Source organism: Meleagris gallopavo, chromosome 1, assembly GCF_905368555.1.
Source record: "Meleagris gallopavo chromosome 1, MGAL_WU_HG_1.1, whole genome shotgun sequence".
NCBI classification, from domain to species: Eukaryota; Metazoa; Chordata; class Aves; order Galliformes; family Phasianidae; genus Meleagris; species Meleagris gallopavo.
The window spans coordinates 141,491,117-141,513,717 of NC_139404.1; the positions used below are offsets into that span (position 1 = coordinate 141,491,117).

The window sequence follows — 22,601 nt, forward strand, 5'->3', positions numbered from 1 at the left end:
CGGCTTGGAACTGCTTAACAGCATTCACAGCAGATGTAAATGTTAAAAATTAAAGACACCTCACTTTGAAAGACTTACAACAATCAGACTTAATTCCTTAACAACCAGAATCCTCCTTTTTCCTTTTTAAATTCCATCCCATCTGACAAGCTGCATATGGTTTTAAGTGACCCAAGGTAGCTTACCTTGCCTGTTTTAGCAGCGATCATACTGTTCTGCATTTTCATTGCTTCAATTACACAAATCTCTTGACCTTCTGAAACCTGGTAAAATTAAAGCGGTACCAAATGAGGAGAGAGGATTTAAAAAGCTCTAAGTATGTATGGTTCTTTTAGAAAATAAAGGGATTATTTCATTAAACACTACAAGGCTTCCAAGGCGCAAGTCAAGTCAGCCAGTTACGTACGGCCAAGAGACAAACCAGTGCTGCTTTTGGCAAACAAGGGAAAAGGAATCACCTGCTGAAAGTCATCAACCCAGGCGAACCTGGACGGCCCCTCGCCCATCTCATACACTCCACTCTAACTTTCACAGCTCGCATTTCACATCCGCCGCAGCTCGACATCAATTAAATCCAGACCAAAATTTAATTTGCTCAGCCTCTGCTCTGCTTCCCTGGCATGGATCCCATGGATGCTAATCCTGGTGGGGAAGCCAGACGTTTCTTGGCACCTGTCCTGGGGAGTGCGGGCGGGAGGCTCCGGCCCTGCACGTGGTGGTATCCAGGGACTGTGCTCACCACCAAAAACCAGGCCCCAGAGCTTACGGCGGTCCATGGGCTGCCTACAGATGAGGGTGAAAATACACAATCCAGGATTTACCCCTCGTGTGAGCTGGGGATCACCCAGCCACATCACGGAGATGGTCGTGTACCATTTTTCCAACAGCAGTGTGATTGATGGGCTTTTTGGAGTAAAGACGGAATGTGTTTGCTCCGGGAGCACTGCACAGTAACCAGATCCAGAAGGGTAACCAACACTTTGACTACCGAAATGCCATCATGAGCTTCAGGTGAGCGTTTAAGTCAGTAGCAGCATCAACTCAGAGGATAGTGCCAAAGACTCGTGCTTTGTCCCTGGTTATTTCCCTCTGTTCCTGCTGCCTGTCTTTGTCTGTCTCTTGCACACCTGCTCCTCTGCACGAGGCTGTTCCCCAGCAGCTCCCTTCCTTCCTGCTCTCCCTTTTCCTCACTGCTCAGCCTCTCTCCAGCCTGCTCTGAACTTCCAGACAGCTGTAAGGTTTACAGGAAGCTAGGAATAGCTATTTCAGTTTAAAAAAGAAGAGAAGACAAGAATGTTGGTTTGGTATAGGATCTTTCAGAAAGAAAGAAATCTGCCATCCTCTGGTTAAACTTTTCTAGCCAGGTGCCCCCAGGCTCTGGGGTTGTCAAAGTCTGAGATGTTGAAGAGTACGGATCTAAATTTGGGAGTGTAATTTCAAGGGCACAAGGAACTCTTCTCTTGAGCCCAGTGTAACTCAGGTTGTCAAACCACCATGGCGCACACACATGTCCTGTAACAACTGTCTGAACAGAGTTCTGAGAATACACTTTTTGGGAAAGTACAGAGTTGCCTTCACAGATCTGCAGTGCAGCAGTAAAATACCAGTAAACACGAGTGGCCACGGCATGGAGATGTCTGTGAATCTGAATTTTTCCATTTCCCACCTTTCTCTACAATAAAAATTTTGTGTTTTACATACTACCCGCTGGGCTGATGACAAAGGAATTGGTGTCTGGGAAGGAAATAATCCACCCAGCCAACAAACTATATAGCCAAGTAACCAGTAAACATCCCACAGTTGCACTAATTGAAAGGAAGGAGGCACTCTGAGTACACAGCACGTGTTAAAATGTTGTGTCAGTACTTGTGACAATGCGCAATTTGTTCCAAATTACTTTGGCAAAAGTGTCACTTAAGCCCAGAAGTTTAATTACCGTTCTTACGTTAAATCTTTGCAGTTCCACTCATTGTGTTGCAGGGCAACAAATCCTAAAATGAGGCACTTGTAGCTGCCTCTTCTCTTTTCCAGCCTTTTGGGCATTGTCCAATTTCTTTCATTACATAATTGCACATATCCCTCTGCCTGTCATTTAGACTATAAATGAAAGCCACATTGATGTGTACAATTTCTTGCTTTCCAACTCACTTATCTAAGGATTTATCTGGCCAGTTTGTAAGGAGGGATTCTCTTTGTATGACTTCTTTCTTTCAGAGAATGGTACATCACTGCTAACCACCATTTCAGCACAGAGAGGTCTCAGTGACGACTCGAATCTGTCAAAACAGGAAAATGAAAAGCAAACAGAAATCCTCTTGATGGGAGCTGGGTAAAATAGATGGGCCCTCTTTCTTTTCAGGGACTGCACGATGTGCTTTATCTCTTTCGGGTGAGCGCTTTCCCCACTGGGGAATACGGGATGAGGAGAAGAAGCCGAACCTGAGAAGCAGCACTGCTGCCCCGCTTGCAGGAAGGGCATAAAGAGGAGGCGCACCCAGGGACAGGCACCACTGCCAGGGATCTCCATGAGCACACAACACATTTCTCAGACCTCTGCGCATCACCCGGTACGGACTTCACGATTGTGACAGGGTGACTTCAGAGCGAGGCGTGGAAACTGCTCACAGGCCCCACAAGTCTTTCTGATAAACCCAATCAGCGCTGATGCACTTCCCCGCGCCCCGCCTAATTGCTGCAAAGTTTGCGGAGCTGCATCCCGCATCTTTCATCCAGCTCGTGGCGTCCTCTCCTTTGACATGGGGTCAGGGTTCACGTTCGCATCCGATGCTCCGAGTGGCCCTCATTAGGCGGCAGCCCGCCTCGCGCCCAAATGAGTACGCTGGGAGGGGAGCTCGGCCCATTTACTCAGCAGATTTTAGCATGTTAAGGAGGCCCGAATGTCACACAGCATTGCCACGTTTTGAGGAGTTTCAGACATCTCCAGCTGATGATTAATTGTGAGTGATGGGAAATAAAATCCAGTAAAGCCAGCTGCTTGCCATGGTCGGCAAAATTACTATAATGGATATAGGCTGCCAATTTTCCAGTTTTACTGGCAAGTCTTCCAAGTGTAATTAAGGGAAGTTATAAATGATATGGAAATCTATCAAGTCCCATTTATTTTCAGAGGACTCCTTCCCTTGAGACTTTTATCTTCAAGCTTATAGTTTGCTTTGTTGTGCTAATGATTTAAACCACTTCTTATTTCTGATTAAAGCCCCCAATATCCTCCGTAAGAAGTTAGATCCACTTTATTCGCGGGGATTTAAAGAGACAGAAACCTTTGTAAAGTTGTGTTTGCTAATGGCCCTCGCTCTCTGGAGCCACAACCGAGCGTCCTCCATCTTAGGCACTCTGCCACCATCCGGGTTGCTGTTTTCAGACAAATTTTGACGATTTGGAAAGATGCGGTGGGAGGGGGAAAGGGGCAGGAGGGGAAAGAGGGATTAAAAATAATAGAATACAAAATCCCCCACCAACAAAAGCCCGAGGGCCCCCCAAATCCTAACGTCTCCAAAAACAAAGCTCACCGAGGCTGCCCCAGACACCAGGCATTTAGCACGGGGTGGTGTTGCTCACTAATGTCGTTTGATTTGGAATAAAAGCATGAAAATGATGTGCAAAGGCCTAAAATTGGAGACGTAAAGGATGACTGCACAGTATTCCATTTCTCAATTTCATCCTTCAGAGCCACAAAATGGGGGTGATACAGTTACTGGATGAGATTTACAGTAACAGCTGTGGTCTTCCCACACAAGGGAGGACCTTCTAATGGGCTGAGGTCTGTTTTGAACAGACGGGGAGTAGCAAAACAAGGTTCCCTATTAAGGGTGTGCGGGAATATTCCTGATAAAGAAAGCGAGTGGTGGGAATCAGATTGCTTTAAGAGACCCAAATCTCCCTTCACTGGCAAAAAAAAGAGCTATTTTAGAAAGTGCTAACTGCTAAATAAATGAGAGATGTGTAAATGGAAGGGTTTGGTTTTTCCTTCATCTCCTCGCTACAATCTGTAAAGAATGCATAGGAACCAGTGCCAGGGGCATATGGCTTTCTCCTGTGCTGAACGTTCATACAAAAGACAGGTTCATCAGTCATTGGAGTATCTGGGTAAAAAATTAGCTCCTGATGGATGTATTTAGAGCTTACCTGCTGCTCGTACATTACCAGGGAAACACGGGTTTCAAAACCCACATGACATTAGAAACTGCAGACCGTGAAATACCCCACGTGCGAGCGGGTGCGCTCCTAACGTCCGCCAGGTTACACAAAATCAAAAATAAGCTATTTAAACCCTCTGCCTAAAATTGGGCCCGCTGCAAGGATCCCTGGGTCAGCCCTACACAGGCCAATTAACGCACAGCATCTGCTGTATAGAAGCCGTGCATGAAGCACTTCCGAATGATTTCAGCAATTAAAAGAAAACTGTTTCCTGCCTGTTCTGACAGCAACTGTTTCAATGCAAGAGTGAGCACCAAATCATTGTGTGTGCAGCTGAAAAAATTAAGTCTGCTTTTTTTTTTTTTCCTTTTTTTTTTTTCCCCCCCCGTCTTCTGAAAAGGAGGTGGGAGGGATGAAGATTTCTTATGGAATCGGATCGTTCTTTTGTTGTCCGACATTCTGTGTTTTTCTGCCAAATTAGACAGAAGGCTCCGAGGGTTTACGGGGCCCTCTACAGTATCACCTTCTGGTGCACTGCGGCTCCCTAAAAAGGCGGATCGATATCAGCCCTGCTGATTTGCCTGCAAAAGTGAAAATCCCTCAATTACGTTTTGAAGACCATTACATTTAGAACGCAGGTGCTCTGCCGATGCATAACATTTTAAGGCTCTCATATCCAAAGGGAAAAAAAACAAAAAACAAAAAAAAACCAGTGACGGCTCTAAGCAGAAAGGATCTTCCGTTTGCTTAAAAGCAAAGGGAGAATTGGATTTTATGGGTATCTTCTTTCCAAGCTTTGGGGAGTCACCGGTAAACAGCCCCTATGATTTCCATTACGCTGAGTCCTCTGAGTGAGAAGGGACAATGCCAGACTGTGCCACAGGAAATCCAGCACCCCTGGCTTGCAGGCTTCTGCAAAATAATCACGAAAACTCATTTACACCCATGCCAAACCACTGCACAGCAACTAGGTATGCATTTGCTGTGTAAAACCCTTACTAAAATCGGGGGGTTGTTTATTTGTTGTCTAAGTTCAGCCCACGCTGGTATCATTCCCCTTCTGTTCCATTCTTTTTCTCTGACTTGTTGGCATTGAGCATCTAACAAGAAAACAAATTGAGGGGAACTGGCTGAGCAGCAATTGAAATTCCTCGACGTTGCCCATCACCATGTAAAATAATTAGTGCGGGCCTTCCCTTCATTCCAAATTAACTTTGAAAACAGGAGCTACAGAGTCGCAAAAATAATTAGCAGCAATTAATACACTTGACAAATCGTTATCAACCTTTTTTTTTTTTTTTTTTTTTTTTTTTTTTTCCCAAGCTCTCCTTTCAAGAGCGAATTTGCAGATACCACTTCCCAAATGTTGTGACCCCTGATTAACCCGAGGTCAGTGCCGGCCCCCTGACAGCAACCAGCACCGGCCATTGCACTCCCACTTATCCCAAACACACGTCCCCGCTGCCTCTGCGACCCCCAGGCGCCGGGAGAAGCGATACGGGGCAGCACGCCTCTGGGGAGAAGCTCGTGCTGCTTAGTCCCAACAACGCCGTGCTCCCAACATCACATCTCAGCCATGGCTGAAGAGTTGCTTGGCGTTCCAAAAGGCAACGCAGAGCATTAAAACCCCCTGAAACAAAAGCCTATGATTTCTTTTCCAAAAAAGTTAGCACTTTACCCCAGGAAGTCTGATCTAACTGTGGTGTCCCTGTTCATTGCAGGGGAGTTGGACTAGAGGGCGTTCAAGGGTCCCTTCCAACTCTAAGGCTTCTGTGATTCTATGAAGAAACTCAAGCAACATTGACTACTTGTACTTCTGCATAGGGACAGCAATTCGTTTTTAATTACTCAAACACAAATCTTAGGCTGCGTAACTGCACAAAGATACAGAAGAAAAAAACCTTTTTGTCAAATATAAAAATCACGTTAATGCTATTAGCAACTTTTAATGCAACCACAGCAAAATTACTCGAAGTCTTGAGTTACAGGAGTGGGGAAACACTTGAATGCTTTCCTTCTTGAAATTTCCTATGAAAATGCTTTCATCTCCTGGTTACCAATAGAGTGTATTTTTCCCAACAAACACACACACACAAATCACTTATTAACTAACATCATTATAAAAATGACATCACTTACTGACCACCTTTGGACACATTTATGTATATAAAATGTAAAACCATTACTTACATCCATTTTTACACTTTTCCCTGGTTGTTATCTATCTTTACAAATTCCTACCACTTGGATTAGGGGATGAGATAAGAAAGAGGCATTTTATTTAAACCTGGACAACGGAAGGACAAACAATCCTTAAAGCAGTGCACACCTGGCTCATGACAACTCTATGCAGCTCAACCTTTTCTTCCCCAAGTTCAGAAATTAGGAAGCGTTTGGCATTACTTTGCTTTCCAGCAGCAGAGGTCAAGAGAAATGGATCTCCTCCCACAGCAAGAACCTACTACTTTCCTGGGCTTGGGAAATAGAAAATTGTGGAGAAGGCATTTTTCACTATTTGTCTGAAGAATAACAACTGATAAATCAGGAGAAGGGTTGAATGCAGTTGAAAGCACCTTCCTCGGCTGCTTTTAATGTGGGGAGAATGTTCAGGGCGTTACGCAGCTCAAAACGCAGCCCTCAAGTTATCACCACTCTGCTTCCAAAAGACAGAGTTCTTACTGGTAAGAAGAGAGGAAATCTAGACATTTAGGCCAAAATAATTAACCTCTCTTTTTTTGGTTGTAGAGGTGTGGAGATTAAGTCACGGCGGAGCGTTTGTCCAGAGGTGCTTTCCTTTTACATTTGGAGGGGGGGGGGGAAAAAGCCATTAATGTGAATGAGGCTCTCAGCGCTGTGTTGGCCTATTGACCAGTGCTGGGCTTAGCAATGCCACCTGTTCCACCCGATTTAATTATGACAGGAAAGCGACCAACGAAGACACACAGCTAAAAGTAAACACAAAACTAAGAAAAGCAAAGCCTATAGTGATGGGTCAAAATAGAGTAAGGACCACAAGGCTGCTGGGACAGCTCAAGGCTCGCTCTGTGGCTGCGTGTGGGTCAGAGCGGTGCTCAGAGCGATCTGCTGAAACAATAAACACACAAACACCCCTTCAAACTGATATTTCCTACATAACCTAGCTGTGCCATCATGAAGGATGTAAGCTCAGTTTAAGTCTTTTGCCCTAAATAATGTTAACCTTCTTTTTGCCCAGCCAGATTTCGGATTGTTTTGTTGGTGGTGTGCTTTATGCTTCTGTGTGGCTGCATTGTGCTTCCAGGAATAACTGAGTGACAACTAATTACAGCCCTCCGATCGCACGAAGAAAAAGAAAGAAAGTAGAAAGTAACGAAAAAAGCTGAAAAATTGGCAGCATGGCAAGTTCTGCTTCTCTCTGAATGACAACAAGCCCTTCCCCACTGTGCTCCTAAGATCTACAGATCATCTTACAGACAAAAGAAAATAAATTCCTTGCATATGCACTATCTTTTGGCAGAAATGAATTGAAAACTGCCTATCACAGCAGCTGGAGGGAGGGTGCTCACATAATCCTCCACCAGTCCCGAGTATTCTTCACCTGCAGCAGCCAAACGAGAGCACTGTACTTGAAGGAAAATTATGCATCAAGCAAGGAAAATGAACGCAGAGAGCGGCGTCACCTTTCCCCTGGTTAAGGGTGCATAGAGAGGGGCTCCCAAACACCTCCTGCTTTACCTGGCTGGGTGTGCTGCCCTGTAGCAGAGCCACATGCACTGAGTGAGAGCCATCCATCCACAGACATCCCTCATCAGCTGCTCCTTCCCTATGGCAGAGCTGGTGTGAGGAGAGCGAGGCCACCTGGCGCTGCCCACTGGACAGCCGTGCAGAGCCGAGGTGTGCTCTGAGCACGCTGCTTACTGCACAGAACCATGCCACTCTCATCTCCCTTGCTCCCTTTCTTTTTTTTTTTTTTTCTTTTTTTTCCTTTTTTTTTTAACGTTTTGACACGAGTCCTGAAAAGGAAAAATGTAAGCGAAACCCTTTTTGATAAGACAAAATGTGTTTTTGCAATGAAAACACCAAGGAGCTCAGGTCAGCAGAACACAGATTACGCTGCTCCTATGCTCCACCACTCAGTGCCTCCAGCAAGAAGCTGCAGGAGGAGAGAACAGGAAAACATCCCCACATGTTATTCAGCAACTCGTGCTCTGATGCTTGTGGGTCTGTGGAGGCAGACTCAGTTAGTTAACATCCCTTTGGCTCTGGCCTTCTTCCCCACTGGTCCCATTCCTTCAAAACAACATAGAACATTGTTCAAGAGAAAGCTGCAACACGTGGCAGAATTTATTCCTCCTCAAAACAAGGCATAAATATCAGCCTATAAAAAGGCTCCAGACTCTTCCCTTCCAAACGTTCCCCTCCACTCCCCACAAAGAACTGGTTGCTGCTGCTCCCTGTCCATCAGCTCTAATTGAATATTGCTGGTTTAAAAGGTGCAGACTGAAGGAATTTCTCTCTTGATAATATTTCCTCTATTGCTTTTCATGGTAACAGGAGATCCATTCAGATCTAGAAATGATATTTGATACAACGAATGCAATATAAAACTAAGTATGAGGAAGTAGTTACATGCATTTTTGAAACACTGCATTTCCACTTGTTTGCAGCTCAGGGCCAGGTAGGGAGCACTGGGAATCCCCAGGACAGCAGCAGTCTGTTCTGCTACCCTTCAGTATGTCAACTTCATCCCTTGTGCAGGACAAGGGAATTCCCATAGGAAAGCAAGAATTCTCAGTTCAGAAAAGCCACGACTCATGAAATGCTACCAAAACCCAAAAAAAACACTTATGCTGTATCCTTTGTGTTTAGTAATATTTTCTTCTGCCACTAACAGCACATATAAACACACGTATTTACACGCACAGATATGTTTTTCCCCTTATCAAGGCACAAAACCAATCTATAGGTTGTACTGCAGCTGTGGACCTGTAGCCAGCCAAAAATATCCCTTTTAAACCTGAACAGTTCCTCCTTTTATCATTTCAATAAAAAACAAAGGAAAGCTTTCAGCTTTACTCCACAGGTGAGGTTAGAACCCCTGTGACCTGCAGTTTCAGCTGCACCACGGAGAAACTTGTGCAGAATATATAGCAAAAACGCAGACACATAGATCCCATCTCTTACCATGTCCCCGGGCTTGACAGAAACAGCCACCACTGCTCCAGGCATGGGCGACCGCAGGATGCTGGAGGTGTCCTCTGCTGCTTTCTCTGGCATGTACTTGCTCAGCTCTGCTGCAGCCTTCGTCAGTACTTGCAATTTGTACTAAAGGACAGAAAGAGTAAAGGGTTTAGCACCTTGTACCTCCGTGGATTCCAGTGAACGAGCCACACTCCTTGGCAGCATGTTTCTGGAGAATACATCTGTTATCTAGTCTTTGCTGGAGTGCCCAAAAATCGCTGCTTGAAATCCTTATTTGGTTTCATTTTCAGGATGTATAAAGAGAAATACGTGACCCCAAACAGCAGCAAAGAGCACAGGAAAGGAAATACTCAAATGCAGTAAAGAAATGTTGGGTTCATTTTCCAAAGTGGGAGTGCAGAGGGAAGACACCAATGTACCAAACACAAACATCCTTGTGCCCACTGCACGGTAACGTTGGTGGATAAGGAGCACTGTGGCATTCATTTCCAACACTGCGTCCAATTAGAAACTGACCCTTAGGGACAGACAGACAGGTTTTTAGTGTTGATTTTTAAATAAACGTGATGAATATCTTAAGTACTGCTTTTACTTTTTAAGCTTTTCTTCTGATCATGTACCTAAGCTTTGCAGTGAATAACTTGTTTAGCTTTTCGGATTGGAACGTAATAACCAATTTCCCTTCCAGTTTCCATGCACAAGTAGAGGGATGGAATACTTTGGTGGCACTGAATCTATTTTATCCATAATAAAAATCATTTGGCAGTCGTTACTCGCCTTAAGACACAGAAGAGTGTTTCCTCTATCATGTTTATTACAAAAATGGAAAATAGCACTGAGCCCCAAGTGCCCAAGAGCACCCTCCAAACAAAACAGTTCGGAAAACACCCGTGTGTGTGCACTCGTCGAGCTCCAGGCTTTCAGCTCTTAAAAACTCGAATGCCTCGGGCAATTCCCCGCATGCAGTTCCTCGGGCACATCGCGGAGCCCGTGCAGATGAACGCGGAGATCGGCAGATGGCAGCAGGTCTCTGCGCTACGCCGTGCCTCGCCGAGCGAAGCCGGCACCGCGCTTCTCCCTAATTTAAACAAAGGTTTTAATCAGCAGCGTCGGGTGAGGCGCATTTACAATTCAAATGCGCATTTTGCTGATGTAAAGTTCAACACCTCGCTTCGAACAGTATGTTTTCTTCCGAAACAATTAGCTATTGTTTTATTAGCAATAAAACGTCTTTACTTCTCATTTTTGCGCCGACAGACAAAATCCGATTCCCTTATGGAGAAGGTAAAGGGGCCTCTGCCTACGGAAGCAGAACTGCACGTTTGGAAATGCCAGCAGAAGGAGATCAGTTCGGCAGTGACATCCCTAAAAAGCAGCTTCCAAAGCCCAATCAAAACAGGGTCGTAGGGGACCATCATCCCCCAAACGGCGTTGGGGCACACAGACGATGTGCAGAGAACGGGGCGGCTGCTCGGTGAGAAAGGCTTCTATTTCTGATGGAAAGCAAAAAGGCGGTCAAACAAACCGCCCTGGGTAATGCAATGGATGCTACAAGGATATTTCCTGCAGCAGGGAAGATGCCAGGACCCCTTCCCAAACCCACGCCCCGGTTACCATGGCTAGGACACCGTAAGGGGCAACACCATTTTGTATGCAGAAAGCTGCTTCAACCCACAGCCTCCCGCAGGCACATCGCCGTGCTGCTGAGGTCTGTGGAACTCGTGTTTCCAGAAGCAAACCACGCTCTGCTCTCCCCGCACGCGTAACGATGCTCGGTGGGCGCCCTGTGGTTTCCTTCCCTAAAAGCACAGTGCGTGTGCCATGTGTGTGCACGCGTGTGCACGTCCGCACGGATGCTGTGTGAGAAGGGAGGCTGCCCAAAGGAGATCTGATGACAGAAGTTGCAAATAGAATTGCAGCGGCGTGACAAGTCAAATAATAACATCTTATGCGTGTTTCTTCACTCCTGAGTGTCTGTTTTGCAATCACGACACACAAGTGTCTGCCAGCTTCTGAAGGATACGATCCTTAAGTGAAATTGCCGTGCAAATAAAAGCTTTTTACTCCTATTAAAATTCGTCTGAGTCATAAGTGGCACGGAAAAAAAGCTTGCTGAGCGTATTCTGCTGTCAATCTAATAAACATTCTGTGCAGAGGGACTATTTATCAAAGATAAATTGTACTTAAAAGTCCTTCATTAAATCTATGGGGGGGGATATAATTGCACCAAATTGCACAGTTTCAGTATCCGTGGTTGGTGTCTTCTTTGTACTCGGAGTTTGAAAATACAACAAAAAAAAAGGAAGAAAACAGAAATAAGTAAGTCAAATTCATGGGCTGCGTCGCTGCCTCACGCAGGAGACAATTCCAATACGGTACCAAAGGGTTATGTGTAGATGCCATTCCGTTTTTCAGCCACTAACAGAGAGAGACATTACCGCTTCTGGGCTGCCCGATTTCGAAATGTGAGCTCCAAGGGAGAGCTGAACCTTCTGCCTTCAGCTGGACCATGGCATTTTGCGCCGACCCCCCCCTGCACTCACAGCCCACAGCAGCAGGGGGAAGGCTGCGCCCCTCGGTGTGCTGCACTGCAAAGCCCAGCTCTACGCAGCAAGTTGAAACCTCCCAACCAAACATTGTTTTCACTATCTTTATAATTTTCGTATCTCTTGGATTCCTTTCTCTGCAGGGCTCCTGCTTTGCTTGGAGGGAGATGTGAGAGCTCGGGCACTCAAAGCTTTAAAACGCAGCTCTTTGTTATTGATGAGCTGTTCTTTTTCTTTTTGTATTTGTTTATTGTTCTTCGGTCTGTTTGGGGGATAAGCAAGTTACTGTAATCAGAAAGTAAAAAATAACAACAGTAAACTTCTCGGGGAAGGGCCCTTTTTGGCACACTCCGTTCACAAATGACCTTTCTTAATATAAAAAGGCAAAGCAGCAAAGAAAGGTTCCTTCTCCAGGACTGCCTTTGATGTACTCCTGCTGCCGGCGGCCCCAGCAGCCACCGCACAGCGGCCTTTTGTGAGGCTGTTCCCCACCTCTCAGGGCATCTCTCACCTCCCCGGGGGCTGCTGTGGCTGTGGGAGACCACGGTGCCTTGGGGAAGCCACAGCAATGCCACCGCCATTGAGAACATCCCCATTTGTCTCCATTGCGTGATTAATGCTGCTGTTATACGTGCCATACTGATCTCCCACATCAGTAGGTGAGAAGCAGAGCAGCTGCCATTGAAGAGGTGGCCAGGGCGCACCTGAACCTCATTTTTACTTAAAAATGAGTTCTGTTCCTTGTACAGATGCAGTCCCCTTGCTGGTTATAACAGCACATTGCATGCCTTCAGTGAAATGCTCCACACTGCTCTCTGTTACAACTCACGTTAGTTTATTAAATATGATCTTCCCCATACACCTGAAACTCATGTCCCCAGAAGCTGTAAATGTTCAAACTCCATTGGAGATTTTATAGAGCAATCTAATGTATCAGTGGCCATGTGTTATTACGACATTGTTTGGACTGCCGACCAGATGTGGATTTTCAGTGTGCTTTCCCTAATGCTCAAGCATGTTTTCCAAATGTCTGTCATTCTTGTGGTCAGAGGGGTGAAAATCCTATGCAGCTCACATTTCAGCACAGAAACTGCTGCGCATCTTAATTATTTTCAGTAATCTTACAGTGTCATTTTTGGAACCAATGACATTTATTAACTGTGGCCACACAATTTCCATTTATCATTCCTAATCGGTCTCCTATCTCAAGTCACTTAACTGTTGTCACCTTGAGTTTGACCACTGCAGACCCATGAGGAATATGCCATGCAGTATTCATTCATGAAGATAATAAGAAGCAGTGCTCCAGAGCTGAATACAATGAGCACACTGCCTTTTTTTTATTAATTGTTCTGCATTTTAACATAGGAATCAGCTACAGCCTGGCTTACATTTCCACCAGGGCATTACGAGTTGGACTTGATGATCCTTATGGGCTCCTTCCCACGTGGGACATTCTCTGATTCCATGATTTGAACAGGAGAGTGGTGTATTTATGCCATACCGCACAGGGTGCTGGGCACCACCTTATTTCGGATGCTAGGATTTCCTGCTCAGAAAGGATCCATCCACGGGGCATTCTGCAGATCGCAGGGGTTTTCTGCTGACTGCACATTCTATAGCTGATATCAGCAGGGTGGTGGTGAGAGCTGATGCCAGCATCTGCGTGGGATAATGGTACCAAATGAAGAAATGGAAGGAAGGAAGAAGGAAAGAAGGGAAGAATGAAAGAAGAATCACAGAATCACCAAGGTTGGAAAAGACCCTCAAGATCATCCAGTCCAACCATCCACCAATCACCAATAGATCTCACTGAACCATGCCCCTCAACATAACATCCAAACGTTCCTTGAACACCTCCAGGGTCGGCGACTCCACCACCTCACTGGGCAGCCCATTCCAGTGCCTGACCACTCTTTCAGAGAAGTAGAATTTCCTAACGTCCAGCCTAAATCTCCCCTGGCTTGAAGCCATTCCTTCTATCACCAGTTACACGAGAGAAGAGGCCGACCCCCAGCTCACTACAACCTCCCTTCAGGTAATTATAGAAAGCAATGAGGTCTCCCCTGAGCCTCCTCTTCTCCACACTGAACATTCCCAGCTCCTTCAGCCGCTCCTCACAAGGCCTGTGCTCCAAACCCCTCATCAGCTTCATCGCCCTTCTTTGAACACGCTCCAGGGCCAGAAGGGAAGAAAGAAGGAAGGAAGGAAGAAAGGAAAAAGGAAAGAACGAAGGAAGGAAAGAAGGGAAGGAGAAAGGCCGGCCGGGAGCAGCTCGCCCGCACACGGCTTTGACAACTCCATCAGCGCAGTCTCAAGGCGGCTGTCAATCAGAATGCATCATTTACTTCAACAGCACACGGCGGATTCTCCCGACGAGCCGCCTGACAGCCGCAGTACAGCTCTATCCCCCCGGCCGGCTGTTTACCACGCCGCGGCAATTAGCGGCGATGCAACAGGCGGCGGTGCCGCCCGGCCCCACCGGGCCGCGCTCGGCTCCATCTCGCTTCACGGAGCGCCGCTGCCCGACAAAGGCGCTGCGTTCCGCGGGCCCCGCGCTCTCAGACAGCGCTTCATTTGCAGCTATCTGTAATTAGATTAATGGTGCAGCGCCGCACAAAGCGGGCCCACTTCACATCAGATAGCGTATGAATTAGGACAAACACTTATTTCAATTCCAGGCAGAGAAAGCGGTGACGGGGGTATTTAGCATACCCTTTATGGTGGAATGAGATGTTAATTGTGTACCATTACCTCTAAACTGCTTGCTTGTTGTATAAATCACTGTGCTAATTGATGCAGAGATAGAAACGTAGCCACAGGCAAGAAAGCGACGGAATGAGAGCTGAAGATGGCGGATAAAGGATTATCGGGGAAAACCATATGGAGGTGGGCTCCTTTGAAAGCTGCCCACGAGCGGTGCTTCTGCGGACCGCGGGGAAAGGGCCGCGCTGGTGGGCAGGGAAAATGAGAGCGCTGACATCGGGGCCTAAAGAGAGACACTTAGGGAGGGGTCCGGGGCACGCAGAAAACTGCATTATGTCCGCGACAAGCAAATCGCTGGAAAATCCCCTTCGCAAGCAACAGGGGAGAACTCCTCAGCAGCAACAAGTAACCCTGCCTGCAACACGACTTGCGGAAGTACGGGACAAAATCATGGACTCAAAGAATCATTAAGGTTGGAAAAGGCCACTAAGATCATCTAGTCCAGTCATCAACAAATGGCGTAGACGGGCTTGTGGCTGTTTGTCATCACAAAAAAAAAAAGAAGTGTTGTAGCCATTCATAACTACATTTTCCGCTGTCATCTGAAACAGTGATGCTATGCTGACCAACGCTTCTGTGCACACTCGCTACCACACACATGGGTTGCAGCTTCCTGCTCCAGCCAGATGGGACGGATTGCACCACAGCACCTCTAGGACCCTTCCTCCTGTCAGCTCAGGTTGAAGACTATCAATTGAGTCAAGGCCACCGGGAGCCTTGGGGGCAAAGAAGCACAGCAGGCATACAGCATGCCTACCTTGGTTACCTTGATGGCCAAGAATGGCATTACATAAGGAAGAAGAGCTTCAGTGCCATCCTGAGCATCCCACTCAAGGAGGACAAGCCAATTCAGCAACACGCTCCACCAGTGAGCCATGCTCCTTCCTCTACAGACATGGCAAAACTGTTTGGCAGACATGTCACTACATCCAACACCACTATATTCTATGGCATTCTGCAACATCACCTCACTACCAGCCAGCTCACGCTTCCCATCTGCCCCCAAGATTACTATATAAACCTTTTTCTTAAGCTCCTTGTTCAGAAAACTTCATTGAACTTCAGACTTATTGATCACTACTGCTTCCTATTTTGATCGCTAATAAAAAGCCAAGACAAAATGATAGTAACTAAAATGCTATCTGACATTCTGTTCCAAGAAAATCCATGACCCTCCACAACATGGTAGTTTAGGGTGAATGGTGGCTTTTAGCAATGAGCTCTAAGATCTTAGCACAGTGAAATAAACTTCTCAAAAATAAAAGGTATCTTCGCCTTGACTTTTCAGTCTCTACTGTTCTTCAGTGTTTGATATTGCCTTAGCTTAGAAGAGCAAAGACATTACATTGAACATCCCAGATATCTCACCATCCTAAGTTTAATTAAAGAGACCGACTTATTGAATTTTCTGACCTTATTTTATAATTTATTTGGGCAGCCAGTTGTTGCTGGGGGGGTAGCAGTGGAGTTCAAAGTGTTGCTGTAGTGTTTATTGACCTTGGTTCCCAAAGAAATGCACGTAACTGATGTATATGTATGTGTATCCATGTATATATAAGGGAGGGCTTGCGGGTGGACAGTTACCAGCTACAAACAAAGCAGCACTAATGTACAAATTACTGTTTCCTGCAAAATCCAGTGAACAGCAGAAGAGAATCATTTACTGGTTGATAAAGTGCTTCAATTAATTTGAGGGGAACCCTTAAATGATTTCCAACACAATAAACCAAACAGGAGCAAACAGAGCAACGTTAAAGACAGCATTCACTGTTCTGAAATGATGCTTAGAGTTCGGCGGTTCAGATTTTGGTCACCAGACATAAAGCCTGCGGATTATCCTCCTGTATCACAGAAGCTTACAACTTTATGGAAACATTAGATATATTTGGCCAACCAAAGGGACCTCTGAAATAGAAACAAATGGCAGCAGAAAAAAGAAAGAAAGAAAGAAAGAAAGAAAGAAAGAAAGAAAGAAAGAAAGAAAAGAAAGAAAGAAAGAAAGAAAGAAAGAAAGAAAGAAAGAAAGAAAGAAAGAAAGAAAGAAAGAAAGAAAGAAAGAAAGAAAGAAAGAAAGAAAGAAAGAAAGAAAGAAAGAAAGAAAGAAAGAAAGAAAGAAAGAAAGAAAGAAAGAAAGAAAGAAAGAAAGAAAGAAAGAAGGAAAGAGCTGTGTTGACTACTTTGAAATAACACCTCCCAAGTGTGTGGCTAGTTGACATAAATGGAAACGTGCTGAGGAAAAGAGCTGTGAAGCTGTGTAACAGTCCTGTTCCTAATCATTAATCACTTTTTTTTTTAGACCATTTAAACTAGCCCATTAGAGCCTGCAGCAAAATGCCAACACTCCCATCACTTGCATGTCAGCAGCGCTGGTGTTAACAGGAGAAAATATATGGTTCCTATGGCTGTGCCCCAGTTCTACAGCATTTGCTACCTTTAATTGAAAAAGGCAGTTAAACGCAAGGTAAATCATTCAGCTAGCTAAGCTGTTTAATAACACATAATTGATAATGTCAATATGTTACAGTGACATAATGCATCACTTTCATCACTCTTATGCTTCAAATACGGTCAACTCATACTTAAAACGTTCACTTTATATCTGCTATTTAATGAAAAACCCAGTGAGAACTGCCTTGAGCACCATGTGTGGAGCATACGCACGACACACACCGCTACCCTGGCTGATCTGCTGTTGGGCTGGAAACAGGCTCCTGACACAACACTTACAACTCTGTGCAAATGGTTTAGTTATATCATTAGCTGCTTGGGGGTTACACATTCAAACCCGCTAAATATGCAATATGCTCTGGAGTAGGAAAAAATGTTTCCGATCAACTGTGTACAGACTGTGGTTAAACATGACATTAGACAGAGCAGTAGATTTTAATGCACGTTAATTAACAACTCTTAATTTGATTTTTGCAAGTATTTTAAATAGGCCCGTTTATTCTGTAACCAAGAAAAATAGCCACAGCCAAGTACCATTCAGTTCTCACTGAGAAGTTGAGAGCAGCAGTTGGTTACAAAACGGGACTTTTTTTTTTCCCCAAACTATCCACACAATTCCCACCCCCATTTCTCACCCCCGACCTGGAGTTTGCTGTTCAAGGAGGAGAGCTACAAAGACGTCCAGCTAATGATGTTTGCAATGAACTGCAGTGGCCACAGGCAACTACAAAGTTGCCTGTATATTGCTTGATTAATTAGAGTAAATCAATTTTACAACAATAAACTCCATTGTCAATGAACTGCACAAGGCTCACAAAGGTAACCTGGAGAGCTCTGTTTAACTATGCCTGGTGTGTTTAAGGCTTGGTTTAACCAGAGGCCTCAGTGACTAAAGTAACTCAGAGAAAGGGAAAAAAACAGTAAGGATGCTCAATACCATAATAAAATTAAATAGCAATGCAACACCTGCAGGATGTTTACTATTTGTCAAATTTCAGGTTGGATATTAGGAGAAATAGAGCGGTTGGGCACTGCCATAGGCTGCCCAGGGAGGTGGTGGAGTCACCGTATCTGGAGGTGTTCAAGTGTGTCAATGTAGCATTGAGGGAACGGTTAGTGAGCATGGTGGGGATGGACTGATGGCTGGATTAGATGATCTTAGTGGTCTTTTTCAACCTTAATGGTTCTATGATTCTGTATAAATTCAGAAGTTATTCAGTAAGTTCAGTGAGGAAGTACTTCTGACTCAGGGTACAACATGTCCCTTTCCAGAAAAAGAAACAATATAATAAGAGTAAGATTGGTCAAATGTCAAACAAGTGCTGATTAATTCCCAGATGCCATGGAATAATATGTTTGATTCCTCATCTCTTCAAGCTTAGCTCCGCTCTTGGCATTTGCTTAAGTGGAAGAAAAAGCAGACTGCTGACTCCTTCACTGCCAGAGTATCGATGGTAAAGAACACGTAGATAATTCTCACGTTGCACAGGCTGTGAAGATGGTTTTAGTCTGTACACTTTATAGGGAGAAATTACAGAGTAAACTGCATTCTTTCACAGTTTACAAAGTTTTCTAGTGGTTGGGCAAGTCCTGGTTAGAGCTTGGTCTGTTCATTTGCCTTGGAGTGCTTCCAAACACTACTTGGTAAGCCACAGCATCTTTCTGTTTTGTTTTGTACAGCAGGTAGCACAACGACATCTACAACTAAAGAAAAATATGTGCAGGAAGCTAAGGTTTTTTTATAGCAATTTGGTACAGTTTACAAAGCCCTCTGGACTGAAGTATGGATTTAGGTAAACTAAGAAATGAAATCCCTAGAACTTCGGCAAGCCCAGATGCATTTTCAGGCTTTTGCAAAGTCTGAATTCGAAACAGGAGTCTTTTGCCAGCTGTGAAGGGAAGCTGTGAGAAAGAAATTACTATGTTTATGAGAACTCAACCCATCAAAGATGCTGCAGCTTTACATAAGCTGTGTGCTAATCTCATCTGCACCTCTTCCTGCCAGACAAACTGCATTCACATTACTGCAGTTAAACAGCCCAGTGACTGATTTAGGACTCTTAGTAGCATTACTGCTCATGTTGGAGACAGACAGACTTTAAACTCTGGATGTGCTTTTGTCCTAAACTTGTTTTTGTAAACAGTTCTAGTGACTTCATAGTCTCACCTAAGATACTTCACTGAGAACCTTCAGCTCAGTCAGCACTGAGTTGCTACACAGCCTATGAATGTGGACATATCTGCTCATATGCACACATTTCAAATGTGATTGAAAAATAAAACCTTCATCCTTGCCACCTTCTGTAGAATGGCGCTGCTGACAAACTTCTAAATATTGCAGACAAAATATGCTCTACTTTTTCTTTTTAGGACGCTTATTTTATATTTTTGAGGCAAAATAAATAATTAAGAAGGCTGATTATGAAAATCCTAACCTGTCCATGTTTATAATATGTAATAAAATGATTTTTAATGTTTCCGAATTATTCTGCTTACTAATGACCATGAAAGCCTCAGTGATGATGCCCCTACAGCATCCTACCTGCTTTCTTTCATTGCGTTTCCAGGAATCATTGGATGGCGTTAGGATTTATATTGTCTTAGCTCAGTAGTTCGGAAATGTCATCCCATTTCTGATGATGAGCACAGGAATTAAAACATTCTTTTTATGTTATATACTAGTGCCTTTACAATTCAGGCCTTATATGACAATCATTGTTAATATCTTAGAGCTAGATCCAACAAAAGACTTACGTACCTAAAGCACCTACATCTAAAATGGCAATGCAAACCCCTGATAATCTGCCACTGAACACTACAGGTACTTACACACTAACCTCCTTTCTAGATCAAAACACCACAGAACAGAGCTACTGCACCTCCTCAGGACCACACAATATATCCATTTCCTCCCCTAAGCCCAGGTGTGACACCAAAATCAGGAAAGCAGGGACAACTTCTGCTCCAGGGACTACTTCTACAGTCTTCACTAAACTGAGATTGTGTATCAATGGAGAGGAGAGGAGAGGAGAGGAGAGGAGAGGAGAGGAGAGGAGAGGAGAGGAGAGGAGAGGAGAGGAGAGGAGAGGAGAGGAGAGGAGAGGAGAGGAGAGGAGAGGAGAGGAGAGGAGAGGAGAGGAGAGGAAAAATATGAGATCAAATGGATACTAAAATTGAACAAAGAAAATTCTCAAAAGCCAGCATCGTATTTTCAGCTTCAAGTATTTGTGTAGTTTATTACACTCCTTAAGCGTGGAGCAGCTATTTTTAAAATAAACAAATGAATTAACAGGTTTATAAATGTTTCACTAGCACAAATACAAAGTTAATAATTGCCAAATATTCATTCAGCAATTTACAACATTGCCATAAGAAGCATTCATGCAAAAGGACTGGGTAAGAAACGAATCCTGGGAGTTATTTGTCAGTAAACAACAACATTATGCAGTAGATTTGGGAGTGAGGATGAAGTGAGGAATGTCACCATATCCAATTACAGTTGACAGGACAGCAGAATGCAATCACAGAATCCTAAAATTACTCAGGTTGGAAAAGATCCTCAAATCACCCAAACAGAAATCAGACAAGAACACTCCACTTAACAAGTCTTGCTAAAAGCATTAGGGAGCTTCGGGTGAAGCAGTTTTAAGACTAAAAAGATGAAGATGCAGCATTTTATCCTCTGAAATCTCTTTTCATGCTTTTGGAAATCTCCACCTTTCTCTTTCCAGCGATTCACTTCTAGGGAGTACTTCCACACAACTTTCTGTATTATTGGACACAAACTTGAAATGAACTTTAGTGTACTTCACACTGCAAATTTCTGAGTGCTTTTTCGATTCTACTTCGAACAACATATATTTGGAGGGAATAAGAAAAAGTTACAAATGTAAATGTCTTTGCACAAGAGACCTTTTGGTTCTTACAACCCGCTGAGCCCGCCTCTAAACTGCCGCTCCTTCTGCCAAGCATTTCACATCACATTACGGAGTTTTCTCAAGGGCTGAATTACCCTTAGGCCCCTAAAAGTTATTAAAGCGTGAGCCTTGGTCATTATTTCTCAATTGAGTTAACCTCTGTCCTTGGGGCAATATTTTGCAATTGTTGGTTAAAATGACTCAGTATTTATTTCTTTTATTCTTTTATTTTTCTCAGACTCAGGTTCTGCGGATAAGGAACTCAGCATAGCGTACATTGGTCTCAATATTTTCATCCCCGCTCCTGACTCTTGATTTTCCACACAACACTTAAAGAATGATGTGAAACTGCTTCAGACAATCATGATGAAAATAGTGAAGACAGAAACCTGGAAATATTTCTTTAAATTCAAATTACAGACAAAAAGCTCTGAATAAATATTTATCAGTCCTATCCTTCACAATAATGTTTTTTGATGTGCTAAATATATTAAGAATCATAGAATCATTGAGGTTGGTAAAGACCACCAAGGTCACCCAGTCCAACCATCAACCATTCCCACCACGCCCACCAACCACGTCCTTCAGAGCCACATTCACATAGTTCTTGAAAGTTCTCAGGGACAGTGACTCCACCACCTCCCAGAACATTTAGAATTGTCATTTTAAGATTTAGAAGTGCATTTTATACATCTGTTTTATCTTATTATATAAACTATATATAAACTATTTATTTTTCACACCAGAATGTTTCTGTACATAATCCAACAGATTGCTCAGACAACCTACAGTAATAAAATACACCTACACCCTACACTTGCAATAAACTTACTGGTTTAGGCCCAAGGGCTATTTTTCAGGCTCACCAGGCAAATGTCTCTGTTGGTTTAAAAAGTGAACTGCAACTTGTAACACATTTCTTTTGACCACGTGAGAGCTTGGCTGTGCTTCTTTAATTGCAGTTCTTGGCTTCAAAAACCAAGAAAACCCATTACTCACATGAAAACCTGAACTCACACTCAAGTTTACTATTAACTGTGTAGTGAATTCTTCTACCCTGCAAGAAGCTGTACACAACGCACTAGCAGATATCCAATGGCCATAAGATAAAAATGTATGAAATGAAATAACATGGTAGGATGCTACATATCTATTTTCAACATACTGGTTAACCATCCTTGGCATAAAGAGCAATCTATGTCTGTACATCAATATTTACTTAAACCTGGTTTAAAAATATAAAAAGAAACTAGTAACAACAAAGAACTGCTGCTGAGAAACACAAATTCCTGAGCATTGTTGGGCAGGGTAAAATGAGGATGAAAAGAAGGAAGGGGTTGTAAGACTGAAAATAACTAGCACTGATTTTATCCTGCACAATATTCCCACTACTCAATAAAATGGCAGAATGAGGTCTGCAGGTTATCCTGATGCTTTAAGGCTCCCCAGTTGGTCCGCAGATTTCAAATTTGCAAAGAAATGGAACTGAAAATGTTTCACTGCAGGGTAAGAATAAAGTTGAACAGATCAGCCTCATAACACTGATTACAAACACAATTTTTAAAAGTAAAACAAATTGCAACAA

At 44.0% G+C, this 22,601-nt stretch overlaps 1 protein-coding gene across 1 annotated transcript in view; it reads right to left on the minus strand.

Annotated features, from left to right (window-relative positions):
* The window catches only part of PCCA (propionyl-CoA carboxylase subunit alpha), a 268,103-nt gene that overhangs the window by 3,038 nt on the left and 242,464 nt on the right, over positions 1 to 22,601 (minus strand). Inside the window, exons 22-23 of the mRNA XM_085215566.1 lie at positions 9,322 to 9,462; positions 186 to 263 (exon numbers count right to left, since the gene is read on the minus strand). Coding sequence (XP_085071692.1) covers positions 186 to 263; positions 9,322 to 9,462 — 219 coding nt within the window. The remainder of the gene's footprint in view (positions 1 to 185; positions 264 to 9,321; positions 9,463 to 22,601) is intronic.